At 68.4% G+C, this 15297-nt stretch overlaps 1 protein-coding gene across 1 annotated transcript in view; it reads left to right on the top strand.

The window, feature by feature from the left end:
• The first annotated feature begins 949 nt into the window (after positions 1-949).
• The window catches only part of LOC311510758 (complement C3-like), a 35262-nt gene continuing 20914 nt past the window's right edge, over positions 950-15297 (top strand). The window contains exons 1-17 of the mRNA XM_084610727.1: positions 950-1030; positions 1522-1726; positions 3184-3343; positions 3482-3552; positions 4843-4931; positions 6316-6398; positions 6555-6642; positions 6938-7040; positions 8368-8485; positions 9138-9253; positions 9976-10113; positions 10880-11080; positions 12080-12277; positions 12456-12620; positions 12883-13012; positions 13549-13623; positions 13962-14156. Coding sequence (XP_084466853.1) covers positions 957-1030; positions 1522-1726; positions 3184-3343; positions 3482-3552; positions 4843-4931; positions 6316-6398; positions 6555-6642; positions 6938-7040; positions 8368-8485; positions 9138-9253; positions 9976-10113; positions 10880-11080; positions 12080-12277; positions 12456-12620; positions 12883-13012; positions 13549-13623; positions 13962-14156 — 2209 coding nt within the window. The 5' untranslated portion in view covers positions 950-956. The remainder of the gene's footprint in view (positions 1031-1521; positions 1727-3183; positions 3344-3481; positions 3553-4842; positions 4932-6315; positions 6399-6554; positions 6643-6937; positions 7041-8367; positions 8486-9137; positions 9254-9975; positions 10114-10879; positions 11081-12079; positions 12278-12455; positions 12621-12882; positions 13013-13548; positions 13624-13961; positions 14157-15297) is intronic.

Below are 15297 nucleotides of genomic sequence, written 5' to 3'. Positions count from 1 at the left end.
GGCTGAGGAGAGGCTGCCAGCTCTGGAGGGCCAGCTCTATTCGACATTGGTGAGGCCTCATCTGGAGTACTGTGTCCAGTTTTGGGCCCCGCACTACAAGAAGGATGTGGATAAATTGGAGAGAGTCCAGCGAAGGGCAACAAAAATGATTAGGGGACTGGAACACATGAGTTATGAGGAGAGGCTGAGGGAACTGGGATTGTTTAGTCTGCGGAGGAGAAGAATGAGGGGGGATTTGGTAGCTGCTTTCAACTACCTGAAAGGGGGTTCCAGAGAGGATGGTTCTAGACTATTCTCAGTGGTAGAAGAGGACAGCACAAGGAGTAATGGTCTCAAGTTGCAGTGGGGGAGGTTTAGGTTGGATATTAGGAAAAACTTTTTCACTAAGAGGGTGGTGAAACACTGGAATGCGTTACCTAGGGAGGTGGTAGAATCTCCTTCCTTAGAAGTTTTTAAGGTCAGGCTTGACAAAGCCCTGGCTGGGATGATTTAATTGGGGATTGGTCCTGCTTCGAGCTGGGGGTTGGACTAGATGACCTCCTGAGGTCCCTTCCAACCCTGATATTCTATGATTCTATGAGGGGCAGAGCCAAGGGGATGCCTCCCCAGCAGGGGACTTTGTTCTGGAGAGAGAAGGGGGGATGCCCAGGGGCAGAGAGAGGCCGTGTGCTGGGCAGAGCCCCCCCCCCTGCAGTCACCCTGACACGGGGGACCCCTCACCCGGCTCCATCCCTCCACCCGGAAGTGGCACCAGGGTATCTCAGAATCAGCCTGGCCCCAGCCCAGGGAGGCCGACCCAGCCTGGCACTTACGGGAAACCTCTGGCCTTCCTGACAGTCCGTCCCCCTGGGTTGGCCATTAACTCGCTGCCCCCGCCAGGGCAGCCCTCTTGGCTCAGCCAGATAAAGAGGCTGTGCCCAGCGCTGCCCCCCACTCCAGCCCCCCTGGCTCGCAGCATGGGCGCACGGGCTCTGTGCCTCCTCAGGGGGCTGCTGCTGCTGGGCCCAGGGCTGGGCCAGGCTGGGCCCATGTGAGTGCCGGGGGCCGGGGCTGGGGCAGCCGGGGCTGGGGCAGGCAGGACACAGAACAGGGGCGGCTCCAGGCCGCCGGACCTACTGCCCAGCTGCTGTTTGCCTGGGGCCCAGAGCCACGGGCTGGTCCTGGGGGGTCTGAGCGGGGGCCCAGCTCCCCCCACCCAGCCGGTGTCTGGGGTCTCCCTCCTGAGCCAGCCTGGGAGAACAGGGGGGAAGGGTTCTGTGCCCCCCCCAGCAGAGTACCTGGCCGCCCCCAAACCCGCCCCAGGGCCACGTCCCCCCGGCAGGCAGCACCCCCCAGCAGTGGGTGGTGGGACAGGGACCAGCTCCCGGAGGCCGGGGGGCACGGGGAAGCAAGTTTCCCTTCAGCGTGTGCCCCGTGCCATGGTGGCTGGGGGGTCCAGGGTTCCCAGGGCACGACAGAGGGTCAGGCAGGGCCAGACGGGGCCGGGTCTCCTGTGTGCCAGCCTGGTGCTCTCCCTGGCAGGTACTTCCTGGCGGCCCCCAACGTCCTGCGTGTGGGGAACGAGGAGAACGTGGTGCTCCAGGCCCAGGACCAGGAGGGGAGCCTCTCGCAGGACGTCCGCGTGCAGATCCGGCTCTTCGACTTCCCGAAGAGGGCGACGGTGCTGCAAGAAAAAGTCGTCTGGCTGAGCCCAGCCAACGGCTCCCTGGCCATGACCACGGTGCAGGTGGGCGACCGGAGAGGCTGGGGGGCGGGGGGGCACCACGTCTAGCCACAACACGTCCTGCTGCAGCCCCCCACCCCCCGCGGTGCATGCCACTAGGGGGCGCTGTGCTGCAGGGAGTGGGGGGGATCGGTGGGGGGCGGGGGGATTGGTGGGGGGCGCTGTGTTGCAGGGAGTGGGGGGGATCAGTGGTGGGCGGGGGGGATCGATGGGGGGGCGCTGTGCTGCGGGGAGGGGGGGGGATGAGTGGGGGAGGGGGGATCGGTGGGGGCGCTGTGCTGCGGAGAATGGGGGGGATCGGTGGGGGGCGGGGGGGATCGGTGGGGGGCGCTGTGCTACGGAGAGTGGGGGGGGATCAGTGGGGGAGGGGGGATCGGTGGGGGCGCTGTGCTGCGGGGAGTGGGGTTGGGGGGTCACCAGGGGGCTCTCCCCTGAGGGTCAGCGTTGGTCCCGGGGGGTTGCTGCTGGGTTTCTAGGAGACGGGTGTCATGGAGTGTGGGGGAGCTGGGGCCCTGCACCCCCCACTTCCTGCCATTCCCCGGGACTCAGCCAGCCGGTAACACAGAGGGTTTATTGGACCACGGGAACGCAGCCCAAAACAGAGCTTGTAGGTACAGAGACCAGGACCCCTCAGTCAGGTCCCTCTTGGGGGGCAGGGAGGCCAGACCCCGGTGCTGGGCCTTCCCACCACCCCCACCTCTGCACCCCCCCACCCGCTGCCCAGCCAGCTCCAAACTGCAACTCCCTCCAGCCCCTCACCCAGCAGCACCCCCGGCCCCTCCTCCAGCCTTTGTCCAGCTTCCAGGGCAGGTGTCACCCGGCCCCAGCCCCCTCCTGGGCCCAGGTTACGTGATCACCTGTCGGCCCTCAGGTGAAGCCCCCTCCCCGATATCTCACCATCAGCCAGCACCGATGCAGCCAGTCCCAGGAAACCTCCCACGCAGCATTCCCGGGTTAATACTCCCCACCCCCTCACAACGTGAAACTCCACCCCCCCCATTGCTAAGGCCCCCCCTGCCCTTTCCATGAGAATCGGGGTGTTGACGCTGGAGTCCAGGCCCCCTTCCCCCGCCTCACTCCCCTCTGCCCGGCTGCGCGGCTGTTAAACACCTGCCGTGGTCCGCTCCAGAGGCGGCCGCCTCCCAGTGCTGGGTGACCCGGTCCCTGAGGCTCCCTTGGCAGGCGAGGGAAGTGAGTGGTTGGCCAAGCCCCTGGAGCGCCTCGGATGGGAGGAGGGCTCCTTACTGGGAGTACTGGGTGGGTGGGGTGGGGATGTCCCCAGCTGCCCTCGCGCACACGGGACCCCGGGTGCTCGCACTGGTCCGTCCCTCACAGTGCACGGACCCAGGTGCCCTGACCCGAGAGCCAGCTGGGACTGGGTGCCGCATGCTCCCCGGAGATGTGGGGGCGGAAGCGGGGCTGCACCCGGGGCTCTGGCATGGATCATTCGTGCCCTCCAGGTCCCAGAGCAGTACGTCTCCAAGGGTACCGAGAAGCAGTACGTGGTGGTCCAGGCCATGTTCGGAGACGTCCCCTTGGAGAAATACATCCTGATTTCCCCACACACCGGCTACACCTTTGTCCAGACCGACAAGCCCATCTACACCCCCAGCCAGAATGGTGAGGCATGTTGCCGGGGGAGGGGCCGGGGGGGCTCCTGCCTGCAGGCGAGTGGGGTGTGGGGGTGCAGCCACTGACTTCAGCACTCGGGTTAGATACCCAACCAGCCCAGCGTCTCCCATATCTTCACCCCTCCAGTGAACTACAGGGTCTTCGCCGTCAACCACCGGATGGACCCCCTGGAGGCTAACTGCATCATTGTCATTCAGGTATTACAGCCAATCCCAGAAGGGGGTGGGGCTAACCCATCAGAAGGGGTGGGGCTAATGATCCCACTACTGCCACCAGAACAGTGCAGCCAGAGCACAGTAATACCCCAGGCCCCCAATGTCCAGTATCCCCCTCACCCACCATCTAGCCAACCCCTTTCTGAGGGCCTGGGGAGGCTATGTCATTGTCATGGAGTCCCCGGGCGATGCTCTGGACCTGCCCCCTATGAAGCCAGGCAGGACTCTGGGGGAGCCTCCTCTCTGGGAGCAGCCTGTCTGCAGGACACACAGCTCACCCGGCTTCCCCCTTCCTGGGTCTGACCTCGGAGCATTCAGCCTCCTCTGCCCCTCCATGCGCTTCCCACAGCCAGTCCGCCCAGGTGGGGTCCTGGGGAAGCCAGAGGGTCCTGCCCCCCAACTCCGCAGTCAGACGGGACTCTCAGCCAGCCCGTAAAACAGAAGGTTTATTAGACGACAGGAACATGGTCTAACACAGAGCTTGTAGGTGCAGAGAACAGGACCCCTCAGCCGGGCCCATTTTGGGGGGCAGTGAGCCAGACCACCACTTCTCTCTTCACTCCATGTCCCCAGCCAGCCCCAAACTGAAACTCCCTCCAGCCCCCCCTCCTCTGGGCTTTGTCCCTTTCCCGGGCCAGGAGGTCACCTGATTCCTTTGTTCTCCAACCCTTTAGCTCTCACCTTGCAGGGGGGAAGGGCCCAGGCCATCAGTGGCCAGGAAAGAGGGTGTCGGCCATTCTCTGTGTCCAGACCCCTACACACACCTGCCCTCTAGGGCTCTGCAAGGATCCTACACCCTTACCCCAACCCCTAGATACTTAAGAACTGCCTAGGGGAAACTGAGGCACCCCCACACTATTCAGAGGAAACATTAAGAACAGTCCCACTTCGTCACACCTGCCAAAGTGCGTCCCATGGCGCAGCCTGGCACCCAGGATGGGCAGACGCCCGTTCCTTGGCCTAGGTCGGGCTGGCGCAGGGTTTGCCAGACACGCCGAGAACCGAGTCCAGCAGCACCTCGGCGCACGGCCCGTCCAGGCAGTGCTGGGCCTCAGGCCAGGGCCGTGCTGCGTCTCCCCCCGCGGGTACATGTCCTGGCAACGGTGCAGTGCGTGTAGTGAGTCTGGCAGGCCTCAGGCCGAGCAGGGACCCACCAATGGCCGCTGCGTGCCAGAGGCTCGTGAGCCAGGTTCGCCCCCTGCCAAGCCCCCCACAGCACCCTGGGGAGACCTGCGTGCACCTCACTGACCCGAACTCCCCCTCCCACCCCAGAGCCCCGAGGGCATCACCGTCAGCAGCACCACCCGGAAACTGGAAAAGGGCCTGTACGCCGGCACCTTCCACATCCCTGAGCACGTCAGGTGGGCACCAGAGCCACGGGCCGCACAGCCCCTGGGGGGCTCAGCCCCATGGGCACCCGGGCAGTGGGGGGGGGCACAGCCCCATAGACACCCGGGGGACAGAGCCCCATGGGCACCCGGGCAGTGGGGGGGGCACAGCCCCATGGGCACCCGGGGGACAGAGCCCCATGGGCACCCGGGCAGTGGGGGGGGCACAGCCCCATGGGCACCCGGGGGACAGAGCCCCATGCGCACCCGGGCAGTGGGGGGGGCACAGCCCCATGGGCACCCGGGGGACAGAGCCCCATGGGCACCTGGGCAGTGGGGGGGGGCACAGCCCCATAGACACCTGGGGGACAGAGCCCCAGGGGCACCTGGGCAGTGGGGGGGCACAGCCCCATAGACACCCGGGGGACAGAGCCCCAGGGGCACCTGGGCAGTGGGGGGGGCACAGCCCCATGGGCACCCGGGGGACAGAGCCCCATGGGCACCCGGGCAGTGGGGGGGGCACAGCCCCATGGGCACCCGGGGGACAGAGCCCCATGGGCACCTGGGCAGTGGGGGGGGCACAGCCCCATAGACACCTGGGGGACAGAGCCCCAGGGGCACCTGGGCAGTGGGGGGGCACAGCCCCATAGACACCCGGGGGACAGAGCCCCAGGGGCACCTGGGCAGTGGGGGGGGCACAGCCCCATGGGCACCCGGGGGACAGAGCCCCATGGGCACCTGGGCAGTGGGGGGGCACAGCCCCATAGACACCCGGGGGACAGAGCCCCATGGGCACCTGGGCAGTGGGGGGGCACAGCCCCATGGGCACCCGGGGGACAGAGCCCCAGGGGCACCTGGGCAGTGGGGGGGGCACAGCCCCATGGGCACCCGGGGGACAGAGCCCCATGGGCACCTGGGCAGTGGGGGGGCACAGCCCCATAGACACCCGGGGGACAGAGCCCCAGGGGCACCTGGGCAGTGGGGGAGGCACAGCCCCATAGACACCTGGGGGACAGAGCCCCAGGGGCACCTGGGCAGTGGGGGGGGCACAGCCCCATGGGCACCCGGGGGACAGAGCCCCATGGGCACCTGGGCAGTGGGGGGGGGGCACAGCCCCATAGACACCTGGGGGACAGAGCCCCAGGGGCACCTGGGCAGTGGGGGGGCACAGCCCCATAGACACCCGGGGGACAGAGCCCCAGGGGCACCTGGGCAGTGGGGGGGCACAGCCCCATGGGCACCCTGGCAGCAGGGGGGCTCACTGAGCATGGGCATGTCCTGCAGGGCAGGCTGCTGCAGGGGGCTGTCGTGGCTCGTGCCCCGGCCGGACTCAGGCAGGAGTCCCCCTCCTCCGGGCAGCGGGTCAAGGTGCAGGGGGGCTGCCTGTTGCCACACGCTGGGTTTTGTTTCCCTCCAGCCTGGGCTCCTGGCGGATCGTGACGCGGTTCCAGAGCAGCCCCTGGCAGCCGCACAGCACCGAGTTCGAGGTGAAGGAGTACGGTGAGTGCCGGCTGGAACGGGGGGCCAGGGGGCGTCTGGCTCAGCCACTCCCTCCCTGCCCGCCTGGCCCACGGAGCCCCCCACCGCCCGGTGGGGAAGCCAACCAGCTCCCTCCCCCCACCCCCAGTCTAAGCCCCGGCCCCCCTGTCCCCCCAGAGCTGCCCAGCTTCGATGTGCTGCTCACACCCACCAAGAAGTTCTTCTATCTCAGCGACGACAGCCTGACCATCGCCATCGAATCCAGGTGAGCCAGGGCCCCTCAGCCCTGCCTGGGGCGTCTCGCGGGGGGCAGCTCAGGCCGTGGGGCAGGGCACCATCTCCTGGGCCTGTGGCCCTCTCGAGCCCAAAGCACCAGCTTCTGCTGCCGCTTCCACCAGGGCAACCCTAGCCAGGGAGCAGAATTTGGCCCTGTCAGCGCTGTCATGCAGCCACTTCTGGGGAGGAACGGCAGCTACCCAGCACTTTGAGGAGGAATCACAGGGGCATCCCTGCGAGACACCAGGGGCTAAACGCTCCCCTCTTCTTTCCTGGTGACTCAGGTACGTGTTCAATGAGCCCGTGGACGGCTATGCCCTGGTGATCTTCGGGGTCAAGACAGAGACTCAGAAAATCCGCCTCCAGAAGTCCCTCCAGAGAGTTGAGGTGAGTTATTACATGGATTGTGGCAGCACCTACAGGCCCTGCCTGATATCAGGGCCCCGACGTGCCGGGAGCTGGCCAGACCCCCACCGAGATCAGGGTGTCACGGAGTGTGGGGGAGTCCAGGCCCTGCACCCCTCTTCCTGGGATCCACTGAGACTCTCAGCCAGCCAGTAAAACAGAAGGTTTATTGGACAACAGGAACACAGTCCACAACAGAGCTTGTGGGTACAACCAGGACCCCTCAATCACGTCCTTCTGGGGGAGCAGGGAGCTTAGACCCCAGCCCTGGGGTTCCCTGTGTTCCTCCACCCAGCACCCAACAGAAACTGAACCCCCCCAGCAGGCTCCCTCCTGCAGCCTCTGTCCACATTCCCGGGCAGAGGTGTTACCTCCCCCTCCTGGCTCAGGGGACAGGCTCTCAGGTCTCCCCTCCCCAGGGCACATCCCCAGGTCAACACTCCCCCCTCCCTGCTGCGTCACATCGTCACACAGGGCCAGTTGTGCCAGGCACTGCCCAGACCCCGGCCGAGATCAGGGCCCCGTCGCGCCGGGTGCTGCCCAGACCCCGACTGAGATCAGGGCCCCGTCGCGCCGGGCGCTGCCCAGAGCCTGACTGAGATCAGGGCCCCGTCGCGCCGGGTGCTGCCCAGAGCCTGACTGAGATCAGGGCCCCGTCGCGCCGGGCGCTGCCCAGACCCCAACTGAGATCAGGGCCCCGTCGCGCCGGGCGCTGCCCAGACCCCAACCAAGATCAGGGCCAGTTGTGCCAGGCGCTGCCCAGACTCCAGCTGAGATCAGGGCCCCGTCGTGCCGGGCGCTGCCCAGACCCCAACCAAGATCAGGGCCCCGTCGCGCCAGGCGCTGCCCAGACCCCAACTGAGATCAGGGCCCCATCGCGCCGGGCGCTGCCCAGACCCCAGCCGAGATCAGGGCCAGTTGTGCCAGGCGCTGCCCAGACCCCAACTGAGATCAGGGCCCCGTCGCGCCGGGCGCTGCCCAGAGCCTGACTGAGATCAGGGCCCCGTCGCGCCGGGTGCTGCCCAGAGCCTGACTGAGATCAGGGCCCCGTCGCGCCGGGCGCTGCCCAGACTCCAGCTGAGATCAGGGCCCCGTCGCGCCGGGTGCTGCCCAGAACCTGACTGAGATCAGGGCCCCGTCGCGCCGGGCGCTGCCCAGACTCCAGCTGAGATCAGGGCCCCGTCGCGCCGGGTGCTGCCCAGAACCTGACTGAGATCAGGGCCCCGTCGCGCCGGGCGCTGCCCAGACCCCAACTGAGATCAGGGCCCCGTCGCGCCGGGCACTGCCCAGATAGTAACTCTCCCTGCAGATAAATGACGGCGAAGGCCAAGCAACACTGACGGGGCAGGTGCTCAGGGAAGAGTTTGCCAATCCAGAGGAGCTGCTCAACGCCTTCATCTTCGTTAACGTCACCGTCTTCTCCTCCGGTGAGCGCTGGGCCGGGGGGCGGGGGGGGGCCGTGCGGGATCCGCCCAGGCAGCTGCGTCCGTGCCAGGGTGCTGCGGGGTGCTCGTGGCAGGGCCTGGAGCCAGCTCCTTCCAGGAGGGGCTGGATGAGAGGGCAGCGTGTGTGGCAGGAGGGACGAAGGCCTGGCGGGTGTCAGCTCGGTCTCCGAGGCACTTGAACCCAGGACCCTTCCCCACCCACCCTGGACGGCAGCCCCACAGGACCTCATCCAAGGGCAGGAGCCCACGCTCTGCTGGCATCACGTGGGGGCCATTTTGCAAGCCCTCGGGGCCCTTAACCAGCCCCCTGCTAGGCCAGGTTGCCCCTCAACCCCCACCCCTTGGGCCCTGCTCTGTAGCGCCCCCCGTAGGCCAAGCGTGGCACACAGGTGGCCATCGGCTCAGGCCCTGGGGTTCTGGGCCAGCTCTGGGCTCCTCCCCGGCCCAGCGTCGCCAGCACTGGGAGCACGCGGGCACCAGGCCTGTGCCGGGGGCGCCAGGCACCACGGCCTCCAGCCTGGGGTAGAGAAGGGCTGACAGGCCCCGGGTGTTCCTTCTCCCCCCACCAAGCCCCTCCGCCGGGGTGACTCCGGCAGCAACTCCCCCTTTCCTGACGCGCCATGTCGTCCCCCAGGCGGTGACATGATGCAGGCCGAGAACTCGGAGGTCAAGATCGTCAGCACCCCCTACAGCATCCGGTTCGTCAGGACACCGGGGTTCTTCAAGCCGGGGATGCCCTTTAACTTCAGGGTAAGGGACGCACCGGCGTCAGATCCCCCCCGTGTGGAATCGCCGGGGGCGGGGAGGGCTTGGAGCAGAGCCGTCGTCAGCCCGGCCTGGCCCTGGGCCCATCTAGCCCGGTATCCCGGCTCCGACAGCACCACTGCTGTGGAGGAAGGGGCCCGGAGCCCTGCAGGCCGCAGCGATGAGATTCCCAGCCCCGGGGAATTAGACGTCATGATGCAGGGGGTCTCTGGCACAGCCAGGCCTCTTGGACCCGTTCTGCCCCTCGCTGCTCTAACTAGGGATGTTCTCATTAGCCACAGAAACGGCTGGTCCCTTTTCTCAACCCTGCCCAGCTCTTTGCTTCAGAGCTATCTTGTGGCAGTGAGTTCCACAGGTTAATGGTGAAAGGGAGTGGGAAGCTCATCCAAGCCGAGGGGCAGGTGACCTATCTGTGGGACACACGAGTCAAGTCTGGCTTGCGGAGTGGGACCATCTGGGGCTGGGATCAGAGCATGGGGCAGGACGGCCAGGTCTGTGTTCTGCCCCAGCCTTGCTACGCCCCTGGGCCCCGCACGATCCCTCTGCGGGCAGGGCAGCACCACACTCGCCCTGTGACGCGGGGTGGGCGGGGGAGGGGCTGTGGCCCAAGCAGCAGCCACATGGCTCATTAGAGCCGGGGAAAGATAAATCTCATCCCCCCTGCGCTGCTCCACATCACTGTCTGCCGCTCTGCTCCCCTGCACCAGGTTTACGTCACCAACCCGGACGGGTCGCCGGCCACCGACGTCCTTGTTTGTAGCAGGGACCAGAAGGGAATGACCAAGGAGGGCCTGGCCTCCATGGTCCTCAACACCCAACCCAGCAGTAAAACCCTGGAGGTCCAGGTACCTGCTGCTCTGGGCTGTCTGGGAGCAAGTGCAGAGCCCCACTGGTGCCCCTCACTCCCGACCCGCAGCCCCCTGCTAGCCCAGCCCTGCCCCCCCAGCTCTGCTGGTGCCCCTCACTCCCGACCCGCAGCCCCTGCTAGCCCAGACCTGCCCCCCCAGCTCTGCCGGTGCCCCTCACTCCCGACCCGCAGCCCCTGCTAACCCAGCCCTGGGCCCCCAGCTCTGCCGGTGCCCCTCACTCCCGACCCGCAGCCCCTGCTAGCCCAGACCTGCCCCCCCAGCTCTGCCGGTGCCCCTCACTCCCGACCCGCAGCCCCTGCTAGCCCAGCCCTGCCCCCCCAGCTCTGCCGGTGCCCCTCACTCCCAACCCGCAGCCCCTGCTAGCCCAGCCCTGCCCCCCCAGCTCTGCCGGTGCCCCCAATCCCCACCCAGAGCCCCTGCTAGCCCAGCCCTGCCCCCCCAGCTCTGCCGGTGCCCCTCACTCCCAACCCGCAGCCCCTGCTAGCCCAGCCCTGCCCCCCCAGCTCTGCCGGTGCCCCCAATCCCCACCCAGAGCCCCCTGATATTCCAGCCCTGGGCTCCCCTCCCCTGAGTTTTTCCAATGCACCCTGATTAATCCTCACCTCCGACTCCCCCTCTCTTGCGCAGTGGGGCTGTGGCAGAGGGGCACCCCGCGGGCTGCGTCGGGTCCCAGGGTGCGGGGGGAGAGATGGACCCGGGAGGCGTTTGTGCGGGATGCCCAGGGCTCGGTTCCCCATTGCAGGTGGCGACCTGCGGCCCTCTGGCACCCCCAGCGCAGCAGGCCACGGCCACGAAAACCATCCTGGCCTACGAGACGCCGAACAGCTCTGGGCACCTCCTGCACATCGGGGTGGAGACGGAGGCGGCTCAAGTGGGGACCCCGCTGAGCGTCATGCTCAACACGGAGCACCGGAGCTCAGAGGCCAAGCAGTTCACCATCCTGGTGAGCGCCAGGCCGGCGGCCAGCCTGGGATCCGCTGCCGGGGACGCGGCCAGCCCCCGGCACAGCCTGCGCTGGGCACCCCCCGGCTTCAGCAGCAGCGTCCGGGGCCCAGAACCCACGGGGCTGGTGGGGCTGGACAGGCCCCGGGAGCCGGGAAACGCGAGCGCCCCTGCGTGTCGGGAACCGCAACCGTCTGTCTGAGGAGCCGGCCCTGGGCTGGCGTTCGGCCTGCTGGGTCTGTCTGCCCCCCCATGCCCCCCATGGATCCGTCTGTCCGTCCCCCCCGGGGTCTGTCTGTCCCCACATGCCCCCCCATGGATCCGTCTGTCCGTCCCCCCCGGGGTCTGTCTGTCCCCCCATGCCCCCGCATGGATCCGTCTGTCCGTCCCCGCCGGGCTCTGTCTGTCCCCACATGCCCCCCCATGGATCCGTCTGTCCGTCCCCCCCGGGGTCTGTCTGTCCCCACATGCCCCCCCATGGATCCGTCTGTCCGTCCCCGCCGGGCTCTGTCTGTCCCCACATGCCCCCCCATGGATCCGTCTGTCCGTCCCCCCCGGGGTCTGTCTGTCCCCACATGCCCCCCCATGGATCCGTCTGTCCGTCCCCCCCGGGGTCTGTCTGTCCCCACATGCCCACCTTCCGGGTCTGTCTGCCCCTCCATGCCCCCGCATGGATCGGTCTGTCCCCCCACCCCGGGTCTGTCTGTCCCACATGCCCCCTGATCCGTCTCTCCCCCCATAGGTCCGTCTTGCCCCATATCCCCCCAGTGCTATCACGCTCCCACCGCCCTGGCATGGCGTCACCTCGCCGCAGAGGGGGCTGCTCCCGCGTGGTGGACGTGGGCGCCCACATTAATGGCTCCTGGGTGGTGCCCGGGCGCTGCCCAGCCCTCGGCTCTGCAGCCTCAGAGCCCTGGTCTGCGAGTGCCGAGAGCCAGGCCCTGCTCCCATGGGGCTGCCCGGGCCCCTGGCACCTCACCCAGCTGCCTCCCTCCCCCAGCTGCTGAGCAAGGGCAGGATCGTCCGGGCCTGGACCCAACCCCGCAACCCTGGCACCGTCGTGACAGCCAGGACGCTGGACGTGGAGCCCCAGCTGCTGCCCTCCTTCCGCATCGTGGCCTTTTACTACCTGCCGGGGCCTGCGGAGCTGGTGGCCGACTCGGTGTGGGTGGACGTGGCGGACGGCTGCATGGGCACCGTGAGTCCCTGGGGCGCCGGGTGGGGCGGCTGCGGCCCGACGGGCCTTTCCCTGCTTGGCCCCCCGGTTCCGCTCCCTGCCCCCTCCACGTCAGGGGCAGCCCAGGCCCCCTGCCCTGGGGTGGGGAGGGCGCCAGGGGCCGGGTTCTCGTCTCACCCCGTCTCCTCGTCCCGTCCAGCTGCGGGTTGGCCCCCAGAGCAAGGATGACAAGAAGAAGGAGTTCAAGCCCCAGCGGGAACTCAAGCTGGAGGTGACTGGGGACCCCCAGGCCATGGTGGGGCTGGTGGCCGTGGACAAGGCCCTGGTCACGCTCACCAAGAAAAACAAACTGACGCAGAAGAAGGTGAGAGAAGGCGCTGACCATGGGAGGGGGGGAGGGGGCAGCCTAGGAGTTAGGACTCCTGGGTTCTCTCCTGGCTCTGGGAGGGGAGTGTAGTGGTTGGAGCAGAGGGCTGAGAGCCAGGACTCCTGGGTTCTCTCCTGGCTCTGGGAGGGGAGTGGGGTGTAGTGGTTGGAGCAGGGGGCTGGGAGCCAGGACTCCTGGGTTGTGGCAGGGGTCACCTGTCTCTCTGTGTCCTGTTCCCACCCCCACCCCCCCCGGGCAGGTCTGGGACATGGTGGAGGAACACGACATCGCCTGTACAGCGGGCAGTGGGAGGAACCACATGGGGGTGTTCACGGATGCGGGGCTGGACGTGGCCACCAGCCTGGGGATCTCCACCACAGCAAGGACAGGTAAGGCACGGACGGACAGGGCCTCCCACGGGGGGCAGAGATCCCAGCTCGCGGCCCCGGCAGGGCCCCGGCCAGCACATTCTGCATAGAATGGACACGGGGGCAGGACAGCTCGGGGCAGGGAACGGGCCACAGGGCCTGTCCCCTCGGGGGGCGCCGGCTCCCGCCCTGCCGCAGGGTGGGGCCTGGCTGGCCCAGGGAATGGGACATGGGGCCTGTCCCCTCCAGGCTGCAGCCTGGCCTGGGTACATCCCTTTCCCGGCCTGACGCCTCGTCCGCACACACGGGAGAGGGGTACATCCCCCCGGGGCGACGCTCCGATTTCGCTTTCGCTTCACCCTGGTCCCAGCAGCCTGGTTCAAACCAGGGCCGGAGCGTCCACACGGCCTGTGACTGAACTGGTCCCAGCCCCCCACTGCCCCCTTTGCAAACCTGGCACCATTTGGCACAGCAGCCAGGCCTGGTCTCCGGGGGGGGGGGTCTCTGGAGGTGGGGGAGGCCCCCCCACCGCCCCTAACGGCCCCCTGACCTTGCAGATCTGCGCTGCCCCCAGCCGGCTGCCAGGCGCCGGCGAAGCTCCCTGCAGACGCTGCAGAAGAAGCAGCTCAAAGGTCAGGAGGGTTTTCGGGGGGGGGGTCCTGCTTCATCATGCCAGGCTCCCCGTGCCCCACACGTGCCCCACCCAGAGCGCCCTGCCCCACGGAGCCACCACGGCCCTCGCCACCACCCAGGATGCATGGAGCCCATCACAGGCCTCAGGCCGGCCCCGGCTCTCTGCCCGCCCAGCGTGGCACTGCCCTGCTGGCGTGTGCCCGGTCCTTACGCCCCGCTCACCCCCGCCGGCTCTGGGTGCTCGCCGGCTCCCGGCCCAAGGCCCTCGCCCCGTGCTCGTCTCCCCTCCCCTGGCCCGGATGCCTGGGTTCCAGCCCTGCCTGCACTGTTGCCCCAGTGGACCAGTACCCGACGGCCCTGGAGAGACGGTGCTGCGAGGCCGGGATCCGGGAGAACCCCATGGGGCACTCGTGCGAGCAGAGGACGAGCCGCGTGCACCTGGGCCCCCCCTGCGTGGCCGCCTTCCTGGACTGCTGCCGCTACGCCCGGGCCCTGACCCGCGAGGACCGCGCCAAGCTGCTGCTGGGGAAAAGTAACCGCGCCGGGGAGGCAGAGAGAGCCCGGGGGGACAGAGAGAGCCTAGCGGGGGGGAAAGAGAGAGCCCAGCGGGGGGGGGGCAGAGAGAGCCCAGCGGGGGGGGGCAGAGAGAGCCTTGCGGGGGGGAAAGAGAGAGCCCAGTGGGGGGAGGGGGCAGAGAGAGCCCAGCGGGGGGGGGGAAAGAGAGAGCCCAGCGGGGGGGGGGGGAAGAGAGAGCCCGGGGGGGGGCAGAGAGAGCCTTGCGGGGGGGAAAGAGAGAGCCCAGTGGGGGGAGGGGGCAGAGAGAGCCCAGCGGGGGGGGGGAAAGAGAGAGCCGGGGGGGGGGAAAGAGAGAGCCCAGCGGGGGGGGCAGAGAGAGCCCATCGGGGGGGGCAGAGAGAGCCCAGCGGGGGGGGGGCAGAGAGAGCCCGGGGGGGGCAGAGAGAGCCCGGGGGGGTGCGGGGGCAGAGAACCAAGCCAGGAGGGGAGATGCCCATCAGGGCTGGGGCAGCACCAGCCGGCCTAGAGTTTGGTCTGATTTGGGGCAGCAGACCGGGGGGTGGGCCGCTGGTCTATGGAGGTGGTTGCCAGGGGAGGGGGCCCAGGCTGGGGAGGGGGGGGGCTAGGGTCCCAGGTGTCCGGTTTTCAAGGGGAATCCCCAGGGACGGCACCACTCACGGGGCCATTAACAGTCCAGTCGGCAGCACAGTGGGGCTAAGGCCGGCTCCCAGCCTGCCCTGGCTCCGCGCCGTTCCCGGAAGCTGCCGGCAGGTTCAGCCCCACGGCGCCGGGGCGATCAGGGAAGCTCCGTGCCCTGGTCCCGCCCCCAGTGCCGGCTCCGCAGCTCCCATTGGCCGGGAACCGCAGTAAGCGGTTGGTAAGTGCTGCCCGGCCAGAGCCTGCACCCCAAACCCCCTGCCCTAGGTTGGAACCCCCTCCCGCACCCCAACCCCCTCCCCCAGCTCTGAGCCCCCTCCCGCACCCCAAGCCCCTCCCAGAGCCCTCGCTCCGCACCCCCCCGCACCCCAACCCCCTCCCCCAGCTCTGAGCCCCCTCCCGCACCCCAACCCCCTCCCAGAGCCCTCGCTCCGCACCCCCCCGCACCCCAACCCCCTCCCCCAGCTCTGAGCCCCCTCCCGCACCCCAACCCCCTCCCA

Source organism: Lepidochelys olivacea, assembly GCF_965140295.1.
Source record: "Lepidochelys olivacea isolate rLepOli2 genome assembly, chromosome: 20".
In the NCBI taxonomy this organism is placed as follows: domain Eukaryota; kingdom Metazoa; phylum Chordata; order Testudines; family Cheloniidae; genus Lepidochelys; species Lepidochelys olivacea.
Note: the sequence above shows the minus strand (reverse complement) of the source record. Positions and strands in the feature narration are given on the sequence as shown.